We start from the raw sequence: 22,186 nt of genomic DNA on the forward strand, positions 1-22,186 counted from the left end.
TTACTGTTACATAATCTCTGCAGTCTGAAAAAAATTCCTAAAAGGAGATCCTTATTCAGGTTTAAGATTGTGTGTGTGGGTGTGTGTGTGCGTGTGTGTACTGTGGCCTAGGATCAGTCTCCTGCAGCGCAAACGCACAAGGCAGGACTTTGATGTGCAGATTTTCACTGTGAGCTTCTGCCAGTCAGGACCATTTACTAGAAGAAACTGTGTTTTGCCATTTCCATCGCTCTGGAAATGGTCTTTCAGCAATGGCTAATATAATCGTCCTCCCCTTCACGTCAAAGTGAGATAAAACACACATCTACGAAAACATGTGCTCACAGAGGTTAAACCCAGAAGCACATTAAGGAGATCCTGAATGCCACTGCTCGCATAAAAGTAATCAATCATATGCAGACTTAGCTGCTGGATTCTCACCGCTCTGTTTAGACACATCCATTTGGGTTTTTGAGGCTTTTAGGAAATGTTGCTCTGTAAGAATGCAGTTTTGAAATAGCTGTGGATTTGATTACATACCAAGATTGTTCTAAGTTTTTTTCCCCACATACCACATTTATCACTTTTTTTTTATCCCAATGCACCATTTTGGTTCAATCAAAATGGTACCTGATGGAGATTACAAATAAAAATCACCTCATTTTGCATTTTGAGATCTGAGAACAGGTGGGTTCTACTGCCTTTTTTAGAGTAATAAATGGCAACATATATAAGAATAGCTGGAATAAAGAGCTTTTAGAATATGAAACCAGTTTTTTAAGAATAGCCCACAGTGACCCACATGAGTTCAGAGCAGGTGCAGAGGAGAGCTCTCTGAGTAGATGACAACCGTGATGAAAAACTTAGAGGGGAAGTCGTATTTAGTGAGAGGTCATTCCATCTGATGACTAATATTAGAAAATATAATGAGTGTCTGTCTGCTTGCGTATTTATGTATCATATTCTGGCTTCTTTATTATTAGAGCCTGAACATTTACAGGCAGCATATGTGAATGTTTCTGTCATCTTTTCAAACCATGTATGCTCACCTTGCTGGACGTTAAAACTGGTTTATTTAGTGGGACTAAACTATAATGGACATTTACAGGTTGATTATATTCATTGCTGAAAAGGATAAACAATAATAATATTTCTGCAAGTATGTATACAATCTTCAGCGTAAACATATAAGCTAAAGGTTCACCATGTTGGTATTCATCGACAGAATATGATGCTTGGTGCAAATTTACACATGTATTTTAGTCTAGAAGAAAATCAAACCTCTTTTCATAGATGTGCAGATTCTCACAGCGAGATTCTGGCAGCTTTCTTTTCACTTTGTGTCAAACATCCCGTTTCAGGTGATATCTCTTTAAAGATGCTTTATATTAAAGAGACACTGCAAGTTGTAATTGTTAGCTATGATTGCTCAAATCTGACGAATGAGAGAACTGGTCTTTCTCTTCTTAGGCTTTATGACCCTTTTAATGCAACTACAATATATGAAAGAATCATTGGTTATAGTTTAATTATTGTTATATATATATATATATATATATATATATATATATATATATATATATATATATATATATATATATATTTTTTTTTTTTTTTTTTTTTTTTTTTTTTTTTCATTTTTACTTTGAAGTTTTACTGAGTGTTACTAGCTTAGAGGGTTTGTTGCTTAAAGTATTTTAACTGGAAGGTTGAATTATTTTCTTATAGATAAACATATTTTGGAGAGAAGCTGTTCATGTCGTATGTGTGTAGACCTTTCTGTTCAGATATGTTAGTGATTAATTTAAGTCTTTCATCTGTTGTTATTTAATATCTTAAGCCATTCCAGACAGTTATTCATAGGCCTTAAGTGAGACTTACCTCAAACAATCTTACCTCAAACAATTGAGGTAAGATTAAAGATAACCAGAGGCTGTTATTTGTCTACCTGGAGCGTCTTGGGTGTCTTTTATGCTTGAACATAAAATTAAATCTGCCAAAATGTTCCATCACCTTAGCTAAAACAGTCATAGGTCTACAATTGATTTCAAAAGGACTATCTCGCTCTGCGCAGTCAGTTTTGAAAAGTTTTTTTTAGTAAAAGTGCATTTTACTCATCAGGATCTTTGAACTTCCTGAGATGCTAGGCTAATGTTAGCATGTGTCCTCCCTGACTTGTCAATAATTTGGCACATAACTAGTTTTGTTAGAGTTCCCAGTTAGTTGAACATGGTGAAAACTAAGAGTTGTCCTCCTATTTTATAAGCTATTGCCTTGAAACTCAAATATTAGCATCTAGTCTCAAAGCTGCATTTTTTGACATGGCTGCTGGGTGAGCTTCAAATGAGCGTGCCCTAAAAATAAGTTGAGCGGGTTGACTTGCCCTCTGGTGCAAAAGGTCCCCTTTTGCACCACATGGAACATAATGACTGGTTCCATTGTGTCTGGTGAGGTTTATTAGACACATTTAAAAAAGACAATAATAGGTAAGGCCACATTGTTGAATTATCGCCATTTGCTGTCATTTCATTTTATGAGTTTGACAGAAACCTGTGACGTATTATGACTTCTATGCTTTGTGAAGCTTGAGCAGACTTGGAACCACACTCCATGTTCTGTGTCTGCAAAATAACTTGCAGGCTTCGCTGTGTGCTTGGTGGTGCAGCTATTAGTAAGCGATTGAGGTGGTGTGCAGCAAATTATGTGCGATTCTATAGTTTATATTTAGAGACAGTTAAGGAAGATAAGCCTGCTTATCTGGGCTGTGTGGTGAAGTCTGTGCACAGCGCACACAAGCATCAAAGAGGTTCAGCCTCTACAAGCAACATGTTGGAAATTTAGGCTGAAGCAAAAGCAACCAAACCACATGATTAATAGATATGGAGTTACTAAATCTCTGGAAATATTTCCTGTGATATCTTAGAAAAGAATCAGACTTGATTGATCCTTTGATCCTTTTGATGTTTCGCAGAGGAGAACAAGTTCTCAGGTTCAACCTCTTGTCCAAGTTTCTGCCCCTGTAGCATACATCACAGAGCCAGGGCTAGCACGCTAACTGAAACCACATTAAAGCAATTAGAAGCCTTATCAGAAATACCACGCTTAATGAGCAAACCAAACAAAAACCCAACGCAAAAAGGCTGAAAGCTAACATTGTGAAGTGAACCCTGTCCTCGCTATCTGTCAGCCTATCTGTTTCTGAACTTCAGCCAAGCTCAATACAAACTCTGAGATGAGGACACAAGACCAGACACAGGCGCACTTTTCCCACTCACGGGCACATGGAAATGCAATACACACAAGTTGAGGGCCGTTTTGGCATTCCTGGGCTGCTCTCTGAGTGATGTCCTGGGGGATGTGGAGAGTCAGAGCGTGGCCTGAGCTCCTTCGCTGCTCCTTTGTTTACACTGATGGTTTCCAGATGCGAGCCGGTGACTGGAGCTCAGCAGAACACTGGGGAGCGGCCCAGCAGTTCAAAGGCAACTTGGACTGAGGCAGCTCTATCGTGAACGCTTGAAAAACAAACCGAGGCTCATTTAATGACTCTGCAATTGTTTCCAAAGGGTGAGAGGGTTTTGTTGGGGGGCGGGGGGGATTCTGTATATGGTTTGGTTTGTCCTCATTAACACCAGCGTCACGTGCAACTGCCAGTGACGTCATGGGCGATTAAAGGTAATTATTAGTTGCAAAATGTAGACCTGGATTAATTTCATCTGACTGCAATTAACATACTTGTTTTCCAATCTGATTGCATGTTTCTTTTAAAGAGATACTAGCCAAGCCTTTGTTCTGAAGCTGATTGCAAAGGAAAATTCTGCACCCTATAATTTACCCCGACTTGTTTTTCCTGTTACTTTAAGTACATTGTCTGTCTTCTCTGTGCACCCTCTCCTTCAGATGAGATTATTTTCACGAACAGAGGTGCATTGTGCTTGATTCAGGCCGAACGTATCCCTCAATTGGCGCACCTGTTCCTCACATCACTCTCAGCCTCGGCCACTTTTCCTTACAGGCATTATAAAGAGACAGCTGCACCAGCAAAGGAGCTGACCAGAGGGAGGGAAGGAGGTGAGAAAGACTTCAGGGAAAAAGAGGGGAGGGGAGAGAGAGAGAGAGAGACAGAGAGAGAGAGAGAGACGAATGACCAGAAAACAGTGGCTGTATTTAGAGCTTGCAGTGCATGGTGGGATTGATAAACAGTTCCCATAATGCACCTGGCTGAGGTTCTGGCATGAAGCTGCAGCTGTTTACCCCAGTGGCGGAAATGAGCAATAAAAAATGCTTGTCCTGTGCGCAGTGGGACACAGCTGAGGTGGTGACAGTGCCATTCTTTTGAGGTGCTTGAAGTTGCGACCATCTGCACGCCCCCACTTGGTCCAGAGTTCTGGCCGACAGGCGCCCTCAGATCTTTTTTTTTTTTTCCTGTCATCTCTGTTATGTCAGACAACACATTAAACGTGATGGTTCCACAAACTACGTTTTCCTGTTTTCACAGTGACAGGTATACATATCTCTTCCACATGTGAGTTGCCTTCATGTGGTCAGCCGAACTATTCCCTCTGGGAAGAAACGTTCTACAAGACTGGTTTGCCCTAAATGACCCAACAAAATGTTCTTGCTTTTTAACTTTGTGGTCTGTAAAACAGCCTCAGACGTTCTCTTTGAATGGTTGACACAGTCTCAGTTTTCGCAAAACTTTATACTGTGCGAATAGTTTAACACGTCGAACAAAATCACATCACGGTGTGGAGTTTTGTGCCGCATCGTTAACTTGACTTAAGCATTAGCAAATGGAAAAAACGGAGATTGTAATTAATTACAGAGGCTAAGTGGAATGTACAGCAGTGTGAAGCTTAGAGTTGCCTTTTTATATCTTTTAGCCTACTTCATGTTGTCAGACAGATTCTAGTTTTGGTATTTCTATGAAATGAAGCCAAACACAGCTGTCAAAAGGATGTGGTTCGCTACAATTAATTTATGATTGGATATGTGGGAGACTTTTTCCACTTGCATGCTGGTTTGGATTGCTTGTTGCCTTTAATAAACAAAATAATTCAAAAACTGTTGTTTGTATTTAATCAAAAATTGTTCGATGATCTGAAAAAGTGTGGCTAAAAACAAAGAGACTAAATCTCTAGAGCTCCATATTCATTCACCTGTTGGTACTAAGAAACAATAGAGTATTGGTAGCAACTAGCATAGCGGACAAGGTCACCAAGTAGATAACGAAGCACAGACCAGGTGCAAAACTGGTGTGCAACTCTTGGCTGAGGAAAAACTAAACAAACAGGTAATAGGCTGACTGTATCAGCTCAGCTGCAGTTCTTCTGAGGGACCGAGCCATCTGTTCTGTCATTGATTACAAGTGCAAATGTTTGCACTGAAAAAGGTCACATAGGTGAGGAGATTTGGCTTGAAAACCATGAGACTGCTTCAAAACTAGTGAGCAGAATAGCCTAAGTCTTACCTAAACTTTCCTTTAGGTCAGATGCCAACTTACCCAACATTCTTTATCTTAAAAAAATAGTATGACATGTCACTCTCACACTTCCCTCTCAAATACCCGCAAAGCACATTTTGAAAATCAATAATAAACTCTGGTCCTCATCCAGCCTCATTTGTCACCAATCGAGTTGTTTTAGGCTTTTTAAACGATGGCCTTGTAGCCGTTTCCTAACCTGTGAAGATCGACGCATGCCTGTCTTACTTAAAGGCATCTGCTCTTTCCAAGAGTAACTAGAAATGGTCGTTTATTTATCAAATGCATTAATAATAGTTCTGTTATGTTTGTTATACACCGGGGTGACTTTGTACTGCAATAAAAATATATATTTACAGATTAGATCATTTTTATAGATGCCCTAGTTGCTTTATAAACGACTTTACTCAATTGTTTTACTCGTATGCCGAATGAGATTAGGCATTTGCACAAAACGTTCTGTAGACTTTTTCTCCTCATACTTTTTTTGTGGTCTGACCTCGGGTTTAATATGAAGTCCTCACTGTCAAAGGTGCACGTGTTGTCCAATATATTTTGAGAAAGTATGAAATCTTGTCCGCAACCTTGAAAGCAGCAGCCTCGGTGATGATTCCTGTTGGCTTTGACTTGGACGAGGGTTTTAACGTTAAACCAAGGCTAGCCGGTCCTGCAGACAGAGGATTAAGGTTTCAGGTTTTGGGGAGGTGTCTGCAGTCTGGGGTCTGTCCGCTGGTCCTTACTCGTATTGATATACGAGATCAGCTTCGACTTCGACACCACCTTTCAGCCTCAGACAGTGGTCAGGGTTGCATTTTTGTCCGTGGTCGGTGATAGAAATATGCTTAAAACGTTCACTGAAAGAAAGCTTTTACATGGGCTTTGTGGCAAAACGATGTCAAAACTGGAATTTTATGATTAAATGTATGAACCGCATGCCTTTTTAACCAATTTCACCCTATTACCTGGGTGTCGTCTTGCCTGGAACAACTAATTTAGCGGTGTACATAGAAACAGTGCTCCTGCCTTGGATTCCTGATATCACTCTATTTGTGCATGTCTGACACATGCACAGTCCCTCCTGAAGATTGCTTTTTTCTCACTGCATTCCTTCACATAATGGGTTCAGTCCAGTGTCGCTGTGGCCAGAACTTCAGTGGTATGTTAACACTGTTTCATCCCCCCACCTCTCTGTTTCTGTGTCTCTGAAATGTAAGGTCTAATTGAAAGCAGAGCAGCAATTTTACGACAGCTCTCAGTGTTCTGCCCCTATGGAGGCCATCTGCTTTGGATTTGGATTTCCTCCTCCTCCTTCTTCTCCTCCTCTTTTCTCTCTTTCACCTTCCCCCCCGACCCCCCTCAAATATTAAAGGCTGATTGGAAGGTCTTTCTATAGTTGCTCGTTGAATTTGTCCGCTTTCCTTTTCAATCACTCTGCAGGTTTTTAAGTGTGTTCATCAAATCCTAAAGAAGTTTCTCTCGCTAGAGTGTCTCCTCCTTCTCTCCCATTTTTCTTTGTTTCAGTGTTTCAAGTTCAGCTCTGTTTATTCTATTTAATGCAGTCTGTGAGCTCATTAATCCTGCGATACGAGCCAAGGAACGACTTGTGTACTCCTGGGGGGAGTGGGGTGAAACAGAGTAGGAGTACTGCCGGAAACTGTGCGCTGAGACTTTCCAGTCGGGCCTCGAGAGTGTATGAAAACCTGTGGATGTGGGATCTGTTCGGTTTGTGTGTGTCCACTCTAAAGGACTGGGAAGCAGTATTTGTCCGTGTCGGTGTGTGGCCACGCTCGTCTTGACGCATCACATATGCGCACATGCCTCAATTAACATCTCGCTGACCCAAAGTGTGAATGCATTCGTGTCCGATACGAGGACGTGTTTCTTTTCTGAGCACTCTGTCCTCTACACACTCTCTGGCCCTTATCTTACTTCAGCTCACAGGCCTTCAGCCTCGGGACTTAAACAAACACCAAGCACTGTTTAAAAAAGAAAAAAAAAAAAAAAATGCAGTGACAAACTCCACTTGCTGCCTTTTGGCACAGAAGTCAGCAGCTGTTTTGCAATGTTTTCCTGGTTGACAGACAACTAAAACGCTCCAAATTGCTCAAATATGTCCATTTAGGTTTTACTCTAAGCTTTTTATTGAGTGACTACTCAAAAGGAAAACGTGCAAAAAAAAAAGAAAAAAAAAAGACTTCCCATGCAGGCTCATCTCCCATAGCGCTGTGTGGTGTGATGACGCAGTTTGATCCTATTACTCACTGAGCTGAGTCCATTGTGTACAGTTAATAAATTCAGCTTTTCTGGAAATCAACCCTAACTAAAACATTTACAGCGGAGAGTTTTAATCTGCTTTTCACCGCATAAGTAAAAACAGAATGACAAAAGTCTCTATATGTATAAACAAACCTATCTGTTTTCCTCTGCTCTCTCCGTTTGTGCCGGCTGTTATGACACGGCCGTCCAGATGTTGTTGTGGCATTGTTTCCCACGTGTTTTGTGGGGGTCCGGTGGATCGCACAGCACCAACCGGGCCTGCAAAATTGGTGACTTCAGCTCCCAAACTCGCTGCTTTTGCCTGAGACCTCCATGACAGCCAGTGTTGCAATGGCCCCATAACAGCTGACCACAGTTTGAGTGCAATGCCGAGATTTACAACTCCAAGTGTCCAAACGAGCTCCGTGGTGATTTGCAGCTATGCGAAGCCAAATTTGCACAGGGAATGTACATAAAAGTGGATCATTTAAAAAATGAAATAAAATTTTAAAAAAATGATTAACACACTTTTCTACGAGAGGATTTAACTGAACAACATTCCTGAAACTTCATGGAGGATATTAATAGAAATTCCTAATTTAATTGCTTAGTGGTTGATTTTGATTTGTACTCGGTAGTTCAGTGTTTTAGTAAATTAAGAAGATAAATGTTTATAAAATACTAACATATACAGTTGAAACCAGATTTTTATATACACTGAATAACAAGACAAACATTTTTTTAATCCCTGTCTGAAGAAAATACTGTGAGAATATATTTTAGAATATTTTTTGTAACTTTTCTCAGTGTCAGAAGTTTACATTCCTTTGTTCAGCATCGGGAATAACTTGTATTTCAAAATGTATGACTTTGGTTATGTAAATATCAGAAGTTTGGGTTTCCTTCCACAAACTTCTGATAAACTTCTTTTTACTGGTGAGCGATTATGAAGTGGAAAGAAAACTGTACTTTGTTTCACATTAGAGCTAATTGGAGAAACTCCTGTGGATGTAATTTAAGGCCACATTTCTGTCTTGCTTGATATGATGGGAAGGTCAAAAGTATCAGCCAAGATATCAGGAAGAGGACCAGCTGCACAAACCTGATTCTTCCTTGTGAACAATTCATCAATGCTTTAAGGTTCTGTTCAAACAATTTCATACAAGCTCAGAAAGAAGATGGATTCTGTGTCCTAGAGATTGATGTGTTTTGGTCCAGCATTTGCAAATTGACTCCAGAACAAATCCAAAGAACTTGTGAAGATGCTGGTTCTTCACAAGGATGAATCAGACTTGTGCAGCTGCACAATCCTCTTCCTTATATCTTGGCTGATTCTTTTGACCTTCTCATTGTGCCAAATAAGACATCAATGTGTTTCAGGTGTGGCCTTAAATTGCATCCACAGGTGTGACTCCAATGAGCTCAAGTGTGTCAATTAACATATAAGAAGTTTGTGGAAGAAAGCCAAGGAAGTTTAACCCAATTCATACATAAAAAATAAAAACAGTCATCCCTGATGTGTAGGTGTTTTAATTCAAGAAAAGCTACAATCTAAATCTTTTCTTGCTGTGTTTTCTGGCATATAGCAAGTAGAAATAACTTTAGTAATTCTAACTAAGCTAAAACAGGAAACGTTTTGCTTGTCTGAACTTCCGACAGTCATAAATAAAAAAAACAACATGTATTTGTGTCTTTTATTCAGTGTATGTAAAAATCTGGTTTCAATTGTAATTTCATTTCATTTTTGAAGAATGAAAATGTTCTGTTAACGGTTCGGAACATTTTCAACCTTTGTGATATTATATACTTTGAGCCCCGATTAGACCAAAAACACACCGAGTGACCAAATTTGGCTGGAGTAGATTACGAGTAGATTGTGGAAAGAATACTGAAATCATCAGCTGTCAGCGCATGCGAATAAATTATTCTGTGTACAAAAAGTTCCCAATGAAAGTACTGTACATAGTGAACCATGTTATGTTCTGTGTCAAATATCTTACTCATTAAAAGTCAGGATGTGTACAACATGATCAGAGGTTTAAAAATGTAACATCCATCTTTTTCCTACAACACAGCTTGGTTGTCCAGAGAGGTCTGAGGTAATCTGAAAGTCTTAAAGCAAAGGCAGATTGCGATGTGCAGCCAGAGGCCAAGGGCCAGATTCTGGAAACTAGCTTTGAGCAAAATGAGGAATGGTCATGAGGTGAATGAGTTCTGTTTCTGTTCTGCTCAGTCTTGGCTGCAAAATCAGAGATTTTAACTTTCACATCAGGACAAACAGCTCTGGCTGGAATTATCCTCTGCGTTTGGGTTTCTAAAGGAATGTCAAGGGTTAAGAGTATACCCTCTGGGTATTAATCTCAGGGCTGCCATACATCTCCATAGTGTTTACATCATCGTATTTAGGCTTTTAGAATGTCAGCTGGTTTATACTTGGACCATATAGTAGATGGATAATTTGCAGGAAAAGTTTCCAGCAAAACGTTCTCATAGCACTGATTGCATCAGGCGAGCAACACCAGGCAGAGTGAATGCGGACCGCTGTGGATAAGGCCAGCAGGAGTCAGATTTTCCAGGCTGCATGCGTTCTCAGTTGAAGATGCAACACTGACAGTTGGGGCTTGAGGTCATGGTCCCATAGAGCCAGATGGAAGCCCAGCCCTGCATACTTACTCTGGACCTGCCAGTGCCGATGCAGAGTGCTGACGTCTGTTTGGAAAGCACCAGATGCTGCTGATTTAAGTTTCTATTACTCACACTCAGGCTGCGACTCGCAGCGAGGAATGGCCAGGAATACGGTGCCTTGCATAAGTGTTCTTAGGCCTTGAACGTTTTCACGTCTCTTTACTGGTGAGCAATTGTGAAGTGGAAGGAGAACTGTACTTGGTTTCAGCGTTTTTGATGAATTGATCAAGCAAACCAAATCATCTGAAAATAAACAGCTGCGAAAATACCAACTTTTATTTGTCCACCTGAGCTGACTGGGTAGAAAAGGAGATCAATATAAAGTTTATTATTCCCACGGGTAATTTGCTTAGAAAAATACAAGTACCACTGGTAGGAATGCAAATAACCACAGCATTCATGGTACAACCAGGAAACGAACGTAGGCGTCTTTGTTTGGGCCTATCAGGTCAAATAATTTATGAGGCTGACACTAACAGGAACAAATGAACATTTATATTGTTTTGCATTGCACTTTATTACCATGTATCTGCAAGTTGATGGCATCAACCTGTAGTTGATGCGGTAAAGTAGTTTGTAGATACGCAAATCAGGAATTAAATCAGGCGAATGAGTAAAAATGCATGTTTACAGATTTTTTAAAAATTTGTTGAGAATCATATATCATTGTCCTTCGCTTATCAATTGTGTGTTATAAAATTATAAAACGAAGGTTGTGGTTCTAATGTGAAAAAACAATGTGGAAAAGCTCAAGGAGTTCACGTTCGTAAGGCACTGCTCCGACTGTCATCTTTCTTCTTGTTCCCATCCACCCCTCGTCATCCACATCCAAGATGTCCAAAAATGATCTTGCATGGAGTCAGGAGTGTCAAGATAGTTTAGATATCACTGAAAGGCCAAAGAGCTTCCTGACTTTTTGGAGAGCTGCCATCATCTGCCTGCATGCTGTGCATCAATAGTTCTTTTTTTTTTTTTCTCTGCCACATCTGATCTCACTCCGTGCAAAAAAAAAAAAAAAAAAAGGCACGTTGAAAATTTCCCTTGATTCCACTTATCTGACAGAGAGATGGAGCCGAGCAGAGATTTCAGATTGATAATGACACGCTCTAACAAACCAACAGATACATTTACATTCGGGTTTATCTTGGCAGCCTGTGTTTTATGCTGTTGATGTCATCTGTGGTGTATGTTTGCGACAATCTTCTATACGGGGGGGGGGGGGATTCTCTCTTTACCAAATGTTATTATAGTGGCCCAAATACAGCTGCCAACATGAAGTCATGGGGCGGCGCCTTTTGACAATATCGTCCTCGGGCCCATGTTTTTTTTTTTGGTTTTTTTTCATGGCTGACTGACTGTTCGCAATCATCTCCCTGTTGAGAATCAGAGGAATAATTTAACACAGCTGTAATGGAAGCAAACGTCATTTATATGACCGCATATCGAGCCAAAACCGTGTGTAGGAGTGTTCTGCGTGTGATGGAGTTTGATATATGAGTGCAACAAAGATGGAAACACCCAGTTGTTACCCGTGTGCTACAGAAGTGCATTTTAAAATGTCCCTCTGCAGGAAAACAACAACTTTGGGCTGTTGCTTTTTTTGTTTGTTTGTTGTTGTTTTATAATATCAAGGATCTAAAGCTGAATGAAATTCTTATTTTTCTCCCGTGACAGGCCAGACCCAAGGGGGAAGGACTGACACCTTACCAAGGGAAGAAAAGATGTTTCGGCGAGTACAAGTGCCCCAAGTGTAAGAGGAAGTGGATGAGTGGCAACTCCTGGGCCAATATGGGACAGGAATGCATCAAATGCCACATCAACGTCTATCCACACAAACAGGTACATCAGCCAACGTATCGTGACTTGATCAGAGTGGGAAAATGTTGCACAAGGAGTCTGGCTCATTTCAGCTGAAGTTAACTGAATTCAGACTCTGGTTCAAGGATTTCCCAGATGGCCTCACTTACGGGAAATAAAAACCTCTTTATCTACACTGATGTACAAACATTGAATAAACAAATTACATTTCCTGACGCATAAATGTTTGGAATTAGGCAGTTAATCTGCTCAAGACTCAAAGAAAAACGCATTTATGAATGCCTCACTTAGGAATTTCTGCCACTAAAGAAGTGGCAAAAAGTCTTGCCATGTTCAGGAAGAAAACATGAAATCATATTAGCCATGTTTTTTTTTTGTTTTTTTTTTTCCAAACCACACATGCTGCAATTAACATGCTGCACAAACAGTGTTTTGCTTTCTGTCCAAAAACTGTTTCTCAGAGATTATTTTGGTGCAGAGGCGAAGAAAGAGTCCACTGTTTTCCAGCTGGAGATATATTTATCCCAAACACTTCATCTTTTAATATTTATGCTTCTCCACATTCCTGCAATTCCACTTCCAGAAATAAAATTAGGCTGACTGCTAGAGGCCCAGCTCTCTGTTAACGTTTGCAAAAACTGAAGCTGGAAATTAAAGATTTCCCCCCTAGTGTCACAGGTTAAACAATTGAAAGCAAAGCTTCAATTTGGGTTTAATAAAAATTCAGCTTTGTGAAATGCTTCCTTATCCAATCCCTAAGAATATTGGCCAAACTAACTACATTCTTCTTTTTTAATCAATAAACTTTAAATTGTTATTTTGATTTGAACTGTATCTGGAAGCCATGCCAGGAATTTTCAGCTTTAACTGATTGGGTGTCAACTTTTTTGTATTCAAAATATTTTAAAGGAGCGGTGTTATTTTTTTAATAGCCTTTTGTATACGAACTATATGACGTTCTTAGGAGCGTTGAACTGAGACGTAGTTTGTATGATGAGCTCAGCAGACTCAATTCCAATTTGCTAGTTACTGCTGCTGCTAGTCTGGAGGAGCTGTGAGGTGGAGGCTCTGCTGGAAACTGCAGCTTCAAGAAGGACTTTTGTGGAAATAGGTGGTGCTTTGTTAGAGCAAACGTTCAGGTATCTACTTTAGGACAGCAGCATTTGAAGTGAACAAAAAGCTCAACAACTAAATACCTAAAAAGTTTCCATTTTAATTTTTTTTTTTTTTTTTTTTTTAGCATTTTAGCATTTTAGTGATTGATGGCCTGAATGAAACACAGACATGTTCCAGATCCTAGAAAACACATAACTTTTCTAACAGTGCTGACATTTCTACATCGCATTTTCTCCCTGATAGACAGAATATGAGAGCTCAAAAATCTAAACTAAAACAACTTTCTGATATTCAGTCAGCGGCTGTGGCCTTTTATTTCGACATCAAACAGAACCTCTCCTGGTTTGGGATTATGTATCTGTGGCCTCACCCTGATATCTGATCTAAGAAAAACACCAGATAGGATCAGAAGAGTCCCAAGTCTAATATTTTCACACTTTGTCGAATCTTGATTTCACAGCATCCCTCTGTTATATCACACACAACTAGTTTTCAATAGGACAATAGTAGCCAGTTAACTTCCTCAGTCTGAATGAGTCTGTTGCTCCACTGCAGTTCAGCAGGGGAAAGAGCGTCCACCACGGTTCCCTGAAACCACTGTGGGAGCACCATAAAATCTCCATTAGATTTTCCAGTTTTGCTTTGGGACTTAACGTCTTTGACACAGCAGTAGTAAAGCCCCAGATCTTGCTGGAAGAGTCATTAGTGGAAGTCTGAAGTATCTCTTTGTAATGACCCATGCTAACCGGGTTTCCTTTAGTTAAAGCAGTTGGAATAAATAAGTGTTTTGAGGTGGGAAATAAAAAAGAAAAATCCAGAGAAGAAAGGAATAAATGAGAGGGGAAAATTTCCAGATGGGCTGTTAAAATCACCTCCAAACGTGCTCGCTCTGAAACGTTTCCTTTGTAGCTGATAATGATTCCAAGAAACCTGATGCTAATATTTCCAAACAGTCCATCATAATCAGATGAAAATTTCCCTCTTTTCTGGTACAGCTAACGCATGCTGAGGCTTTACGTATCTCTGAGCTAACTGTGCTCAGTCCAAACCTGTTTTATGAAGAACGTCCATGTGCATCAGGCCAAACATACTGCTGATAAAACTGTGTAGTAACTAACAGCTTTACTTGATTTAAACGTGCATAATCAATTCAGCTTTATCAGCCTCCATAAATCATTTTGAAATTTGATTTCCCTCCCCCCCCACTGCTAAGTGAAGGATTTCTATCACAAACAGGGGATTTATTTCTGATTGACATCAAAATGTTTACGCCTCAGTTAAAATGGAGAGATTATAAGAAGAAGAAACTTTGTGAACAGGATTTTTTTGTAAACGTTTACCACCGGAGAGGCCACGCCTGCCGATTTAGGGAAAGAGTTAACGTGTGGGACTATTCAGCCAATCAGAGTTTGGGCTCTGGTATCAATGTGTAAGTATTATGCCAGAACTGAGAACAACATTTTAGGACATAAAAACATTCAGATTTGCGCCATCTGTTGGCAATAAGAGGTTATGACTATATTAGGATCTGGCAAACGACCTGGTGGAAAGCACTTCCTTGCAGGTAACAAGTCAAAACTGACGTGTCATTCTTTACTTAATTAGCCTGACTCATTATTTGTTTTGTTTGTTTCTCCAGCGACCCTTGGAGAAGCCGGATGGCCTGGATGTGTCTGACCAGAGTAAAGAGCACCCACAACACCTGTGTGAGAAATGTAAAGTCCTGGGCTACTACTGCCGCCGCGTGCAATAATCATCTCTACCCAGAGGGAAAGAACTTTCCCATCATAACTCATGTTATCTGCCTATTGACAAGCAGGTCTTCCCCTCTTATCCGCTCTGCTTCCAGACGGTAGCTCTAGTTCTCTCTTTTTATTTGACACCTTCCTTCTGTAAGATCAGGATCATTCATCTTGCACGCTTTCCAACAAATTGTAAAACCACGTACTAGAAACCGCGTTACTCCAAATGTATATTTAACTCCAGCAAATTAACGTGTCGATGAATTAGCACCGAGCATGTATCGTATTGGTGTCACTGACGATATGTTTAGTGTCAATACCTCACCGTTGGCTTTGTGTTTACAGAGATCTGCTTTCCTTTTTCCTGCCAAGTGAAGTATGCGATGTGGTGAACATTTTAGTCAGGGGGCTTCTAGCGATGGTAAAACAAAAAAGGAAGGCCTTCGACCGTTCGTTTTCGGGGTGAGCAGCACATCTTACTAACTGTGAATTAACTGAGGGATAAAGTGCCATACATCCCAAGCTTACATTTCACATATTTATTTCCTTTTTCTTCTAGTGTGCAATTTGAATTTTAACTGGGACATATGGAATATTTTTTTTTTCTATGTTTGTGTATCACATTGTGTTACTGCGTCCATGTGTATTTAGGAACTACTGTAGGTTCAGTCGTATAGCGTCGCTCCTCAGATGGATTTTTGAAAATGTTGACAGAAGCGGTTTCACCGAACCCCTCTGGAGATTTTTCTTAGCTTTGCAAATTTGGAGATAGCTGTATTGAGCAGCAGCAGATGTCGGACAGATTACTGTAGCTTCAAATTAAAAGAATAGTCAATCTATAGGACACGTTTCTCTCTGAATATGATCTTGTTAAACAGTATTCTTTACAGCAATGAAGTTCTTGCAAATGCTTTGAATTGAATATATATATATATATATAACTTAGAAGTTAAACTGTTACACTAGCATTTGACAAGCCAGTAAATGAATTGACATGCATTGTAGTTATATCTTGTAGATATTTCCAAAGCCTTCACCATTGTGTCCAGTAGCTAACTGCTGAGTAGGGAGGCTATGCAGGAAGGCTAACGGTATGGCTCAGGGTATTTGAAGAGAGGTTTTGTTTAAAAGTTATGCGACGCTTGTTTGCGTTTTTATTTTTGCATAAATCCAAATTAGCTGAATCCATAGGCTGAAGCTAACCGCTAGTCTGAGAGGGGCCAGCAGTTTGTAGGAAAAATGCCTGGCATGAACCTTTAAAGTGCTATCTCTTGTACAGTGGGGGTTATCTGCACAGGAAATGGAGGTATGAGGCAGTGCACCAACAATGATCTTCCTGTGTGATTCAGGTACTGTAAATACCACGTAGGGGTTTTCTTGCCAGGTTAACTTTGTGATAAAATATATATATATATATCGGTGTAAAAAGGAAAATATTACAGCTGTTTAAGTGAATGCAATTTTATGTATTTTTGCACTGCCTTACTTTTCTGTCAGGTAAATTACACTTGGTGGTAAAAATTCGGTTTATTAATACCTCGCCAATTCACAAGAAATCACACATACATTCCAATTGATCCTAGTTATTGAACAGTACATTAAGCTCAGTTTATTATTCAGTGTGATGTCAAAAGAGGAAACCCAGCATCTAGTCTTTGACTTGCAGCCTGGATGAGCTCGTAGCGACAGTAGACAATCACTTGCGTTGTTGTTGACTTTACAGCAATCCCTCATACCGAGCAATCATGTTGCAACATGGGAGAGGAACAATGGCCCTTTAATAACAGCAGGAGAGGGAGATCGATTAGTTGATGGAAGCCTTATCTCAGCCGACGCCTTCCTCCAGGAAGGCACTACAGCCGAAGCAAAACCAGACAGAAACGGACTAGATGTAGCTTCTACGGAGAAAAAAACAACAAAGAAAACAAAAAGCTAACACTTGAAACGTGAGCAAATAATACAAATTATAGAGGAGAAGAAAGTGAGAAAGTGCAGCATGATTTTATACAGGAAGGTTATTGGTGCTCTGTCTCCTACTTTCATTATTTTCCTAATATTAAAAGTAATAACTGACTTTTGTGTAAAAGCAACCCAATGCAAACAATTTAAGGGTTTACAGGTTCATTAAGTAGTGCCTGCTTAAACTAAAAGTTTTGGATTTGGGAGTGGGCAGGAGCTGTTTTCTGATATTTAATCTTCATGCGGTTTCAAAGATACAATTTCAGTACCAGAAAATGTTTCCATTATGCCGTTCATTCAGCTTAAAGTTTGTATGTTGAGATTCAAAAGAGACTGCAGAAGTCACCAGCGTCTTCTTGGACAGCATGGAGCAATAAGTATCTTTATGCTCCCCCCTCCCCCACATGTTACTGTGGACTGCCAAATGTGTGGCTGAAAGAAGGAAACTAACCTTCCCAATTTTACTCCAAGAGTAAAATCATGAAGTCAAAAGGAAGTATAAGAACAGAAAAACTACTACTAAATCTTGTGGGTGCTTTTTAGAGTTTTTAAGTCTATTAAAATAACTGTAAGCAAATGTAAAATATAAGATTATTATAGCAATAATTAGCAATATGTTAATTATTTAGCAGCAGTTAGAATAATTGTCGCTCTCTTGTTATAAATTAATTGGGCATGATATGTTTATATATATATATATTTGTATATATATATATATATTTTTTTTTTGTGTAAATACTGCGATACTCTAGTATTGTTACTCAAGCTTATCATACTGTGATAATCTAATACTGGCATGTGCCTTGTGTAGGATGGTAGCTGTTCGCTTTGGTCTTTGCTTTTCTTTTAGGAAGTTATCTACTGCTGGTAAGATGTCGGTTAATTATAACTTTTTAACGGAACCTCACTTTGAAAATCCTGACCTGTCCGTTTTAAGCTCAGAATAAGTGCAGAGATCATTTCTAAGTGGAGGAACTGAATTTGAACTCTGGCTTGCGAAAGGCAAAGCTGATAATTATGTATACTGAAAGTGATGTAAACACAGTCCGTTTTTCAGTGCCTTCTGTCATGAGCTTTGTGACGTCAGGAGGTATTATCAAAGTGTAGATTTGAAGAATTACAGAGGGACTTTTGTATTAGTTTCAAACGATTGGAATCTACCTTTCAAGGATTCTCTTCCATGCGAGTTGTGATCCCCCTTATATGTACTGTATCTGAATGCCTTTTAAACGCTGGTTGAGTATATTTTTATACCGTAACACGTACGTGCCTTCGAAAGATTTCAAGAGCAACGGGTAAGTGCCGTGGGCTCAGAGGTGGAACTGTGTATGTGCTAACTGTGATGTTCAGAAAGTCTGATGGAGGTTCAAGATGTGACAAAGGATGAGAAAAAGATTAAAGCCCCTCTATTAGCGGTTGAACTGGCATGGCGGGTGTTCGCTTCAGAGCAGTTTGCTGGACCAGCGTTTCCAGCTGGCAATAACAATCCCACTGTGGTCTGTTGTCATGGAATATCAACATAGATGTTATTTCTTTTTAGATCCTCACAACAGAACAAAATGCTTATAAAACTTTGGACCTCACGCTTTGTTTTGTTTCTCCTTATAATCTGTTGTGGTTGCATTTATCCAAGAAAATATTGCTTTTGTCAAAAAAAAAAAAAAAAACACATACACATTTACTTGCAGTATTTGGAGTCATACTGGTACATTGCTGTGTGTGTGGAAATGAAGCTAAATGCCAACTTTTCAGTTAAAAGGGCACTCCAGGGATTTAGTCCACAAAGCTGAAAGGCTTAACACTAACAAAAGCAAATGTCTTACTCACTTTCAGTCACTTGGAATAAACTCAAAATCCCACTAACTTGTTTTCCATATGGTCCCATAACATAATCTTTTATAAACTACACTGCCTGTTAAAAGATGACATCACACCTGGCATTAACTTGTGTTTTTGGGATGATTAAATCACATATGGAGAGCTGAAAGTACATCGACTCATGCCTGGCATAAATGTGATGTAATCTGATTTTCCTGCTAAATACAACTAGCTTAGAGGATATTTGTTTGCAAAGACCAGATGTTTTTTTTTTTTTTTTACCAGTTATAGGCTTTAGTGCATTTTCATTTCTCATCTACTTGCAATGAAATGCTTATGCAAACAGTTGGCACCTAATTGTAGCACAGAACTTGTTTCTTATTGAGTACTAAAGGCACCTGGCCATATGTCTACATAAAGACCACCTCTTATTGTGCCATTAACAGTAGGATCACATTGCATTCACAGGACGGGTGTAAAGATCCCTTGTGATTTGATTTCCTGTGAACGCCATGTGGTGTCAATGGTCAAGATGTAAATATTAGAGATCTCCAACCTGTTTCTGATCATTTTCACCAATTCTGAGTTCTTTAAGAGCTGCACAAAATAAAACAGTACTTTCCGCAGTCGAAATAGAACGCAATAAAACATAAAGCTAAATGATGTTCTCCAAAACCAAAGTTAGAGCACCGAAACTTGGGATTTCTAACTGTAAACAGCAGCCTCTTTGTGTTCATTTGATGTAAAAATGAATGGACTTTTAGCTGATTTCCAAAACAAAGCCAACACTTTCAACCCCAGTACATTTCATAACAGGCAAAACTGCATTCATCAAAGGGGGGGAAAAAAAAACAAAGGAACCTAATTAAATATGTTTGGCTCCCTGTTATCTGCAAATGTCTCGTTCCCTGTTTAAAAGTAGCAGTCTGCAGGAGGAGGCAACGTGTCTCTATAGAAAGTTGCTCCTTTCTGGAATCTTCTCACAGCCTCTGTGCTTTACTTTAGATCACTTTAGCACTACCGGAACAGCTGAGTCTTCTTTCCTCCGTTACAACTTCCACACTGAAGAGTGTAAACGGTTGACTTAGCTATGACACATTCACTGATGTGAAAAATGATCAGGTGTATAGTTTTTTTTTAGGGATAAAGTCAGTCCTAGTCATGGGTTGTCTTCTTGATGCATTTCTGCTTGAAACTCAGAAGCCTTTTACTTGGCATTTCCAGATTAAGTGAGATAGTTGACGTCATTTTCTCAGTCTTGAAAAGGTGTTAGTTTTTCAAAACCTGAGAATGGGTTAACTTTATTGATTAAACTGGCGGAGTGCCCCTTTAAACAGAAGATTTGGGATTTTTTTTTAAATTTTTTTAAAATCTTTTTTTTTAGACTCCTTACAGTCATCCGTTAATGGGAACAATCCATTTGTCTTACTGTTAATGTTCTCCTTTTGCTTTGTTCAGTGATACTAACTGGTTTGCCAGACTACATACCAATGATGCCTTATAAATTAACCTCATGAGTAACAGTGTTATTTGGTTCCACACAGAAACGGGACATAATGGTGCCATTATAAATGACGTCTCTAGAATCAAATGACGGAAGACATTAAAAACAGAGAACGAACTTGTAGACTATTTTGAATTTTCTAGTACATCATCAGAACAGAATTAGCTTTTTTTTTTGTTTTCTATGAATAAGATGTGTATTTTGGAAACATTGCTAGATGTTGAAATTTCTAAAGCAATCTGCAGCTTATTTCCCTGACTAAGATGTTTTATGTATATATTTGATGGCCATGAGTTCCGATGTTTATCGATATATAGCTTTTTTTTGTTTTGTTTGTTTGTGTCTATAAAGAAGGGCCTATTGCTGAGAAATAATCAAAGCTGGAAAATTGTTTTTGTTTTTATTTTACACTCGTCTGGAGGAATATCCTGCAGAAATATTTATGGAAAGACTTTTTACAACACTTTTTGTATAGAATATGCAACAAAGTTTCACTAAGAAGGAAATATTGATGTCTACATAGAATGTTATTAGAGAAAAAGATGGTACATAATTAATACCCTTTCTCATTTATAAGCCATTGTATTTTCCACGTGGTAGCAGTGTTAAATAACCCACATTGCTATGCGACTAACCCGCCTTAAGGCCGTATGTATTCTTTTTTTGTAAACACTAATATGCAGATTCATTGTGTAAACATGCAGAGATTATGTTTTTGTTGTTTCTTATCTAGTGATGGATATTCACCACTGTATAAGCACATTAAACTGTGAGATGTAGTTTGCTTAAAGCAGCGACGACAGGAAACTGTTAGCAAAAAAAAAAAAAAAAAGAAGTTGTTTGTAGATTAGGACGTGCTATGCTTTTGTCAGGAAGGTGTGTTTGACAAAGAACTGTCCCGAGTTTGCATGTGCATGTGTTTGGATTTGGATGAAATATTACTTTGTGCAATTTACAATTATTTAAATCCTTTACAGTAGTTTTAACATTATCAGCAACTTTAGTCCTGAAGTATTTCATTTAACAGAAGTGTAGCCTCTATGATTAACACATATTTACTGAATGTAATGTGTTAACACTTAAATGTGGTCGAGCTGGAACGTTCTGTTTCTCTCTGTGCTGTGTGTGTGTGTGTGTGTACGTGTGTGTGTGTGTGTGTATCTCTTGAGATGATTGCATTGCAATATTGCAATAATGTTATGTTTGAATTGGACGGAACGCAGGCGAGAGGTGAATGATTTTTTATTTTATTTTATTTTATTTTTTTGGGAAACATGGACCAGAGAGGTTTGGAGCGTCGGCCACAGGTCTGTTTTTCACGTCCATGAAACGGCATTCCAAAATGTGCCTTATTTGATAGATGGGAAAACATTTTAGTGCTTTGGAGCTGTTGAGAGCTTGATGAATAAAAGGCAAATTTATAACTGCTCAAAGTGTGTTTTGTTTTTATTTATCTTGTGTCGGGTTTTCAGCCAATACCTCCTCATTGATTCCTGATGTCTCCAGTACAGTGTAGAAGAACTTTCTCACATTTTAGCATGTTGCAACAACAGATGAAAGTAGTTTAAAAGGAATTTATAAACTACCAAAGGAGAGTAGTGCCGTTTACTGTAGTTAGTGGAAAGGATACCTGCGTTCTCAGTTTGTTATCGTTTGTTTTTACAAATAAAAGATGAAAACATTTGTGTTTAACCCTCTGAGTTCATAGCTTAAAGATGCGTCTTCGGAGGATGTCTCTACCAGTTTGCACATTCAGTGACTTTCTCCCACTATTCTTCCAGGCAAAGCAGCTCCAGCTGCACTTTTGCTTGACCATTTTAATCCTTTAAT

The 22,186-nt window shown here is 39.0% G+C and overlaps 1 protein-coding gene across 1 annotated transcript in view; it reads left to right on the forward strand.

Annotated features, from left to right (window-relative positions):
* The window catches only part of zcchc24 (zinc finger, CCHC domain containing 24), a 49,835-nt gene extending 28,046 nt beyond the window's left edge, over window positions 1-21,789 (forward strand). The window contains exons 3-4 of the mRNA XM_014987274.2: window positions 12,074-12,238; window positions 14,973-21,789. Coding sequence (XP_014842760.1) covers window positions 12,074-12,238; window positions 14,973-15,086 — 279 coding nt within the window. The 3' untranslated portion in view covers window positions 15,087-21,789. The remainder of the gene's footprint in view (window positions 1-12,073; window positions 12,239-14,972) is intronic.
* Window positions 21,790-22,186: the final 397 nt, after the last annotated feature.

Source organism: Poecilia mexicana, unplaced genomic scaffold (assembly GCF_051168715.1).
Source record: "Poecilia mexicana isolate PSO_F unplaced genomic scaffold, ASM5116871v1 scaffold_15, whole genome shotgun sequence".
Taxonomy (NCBI): domain Eukaryota; kingdom Metazoa; phylum Chordata; class Actinopteri; order Cyprinodontiformes; family Poeciliidae; genus Poecilia; species Poecilia mexicana.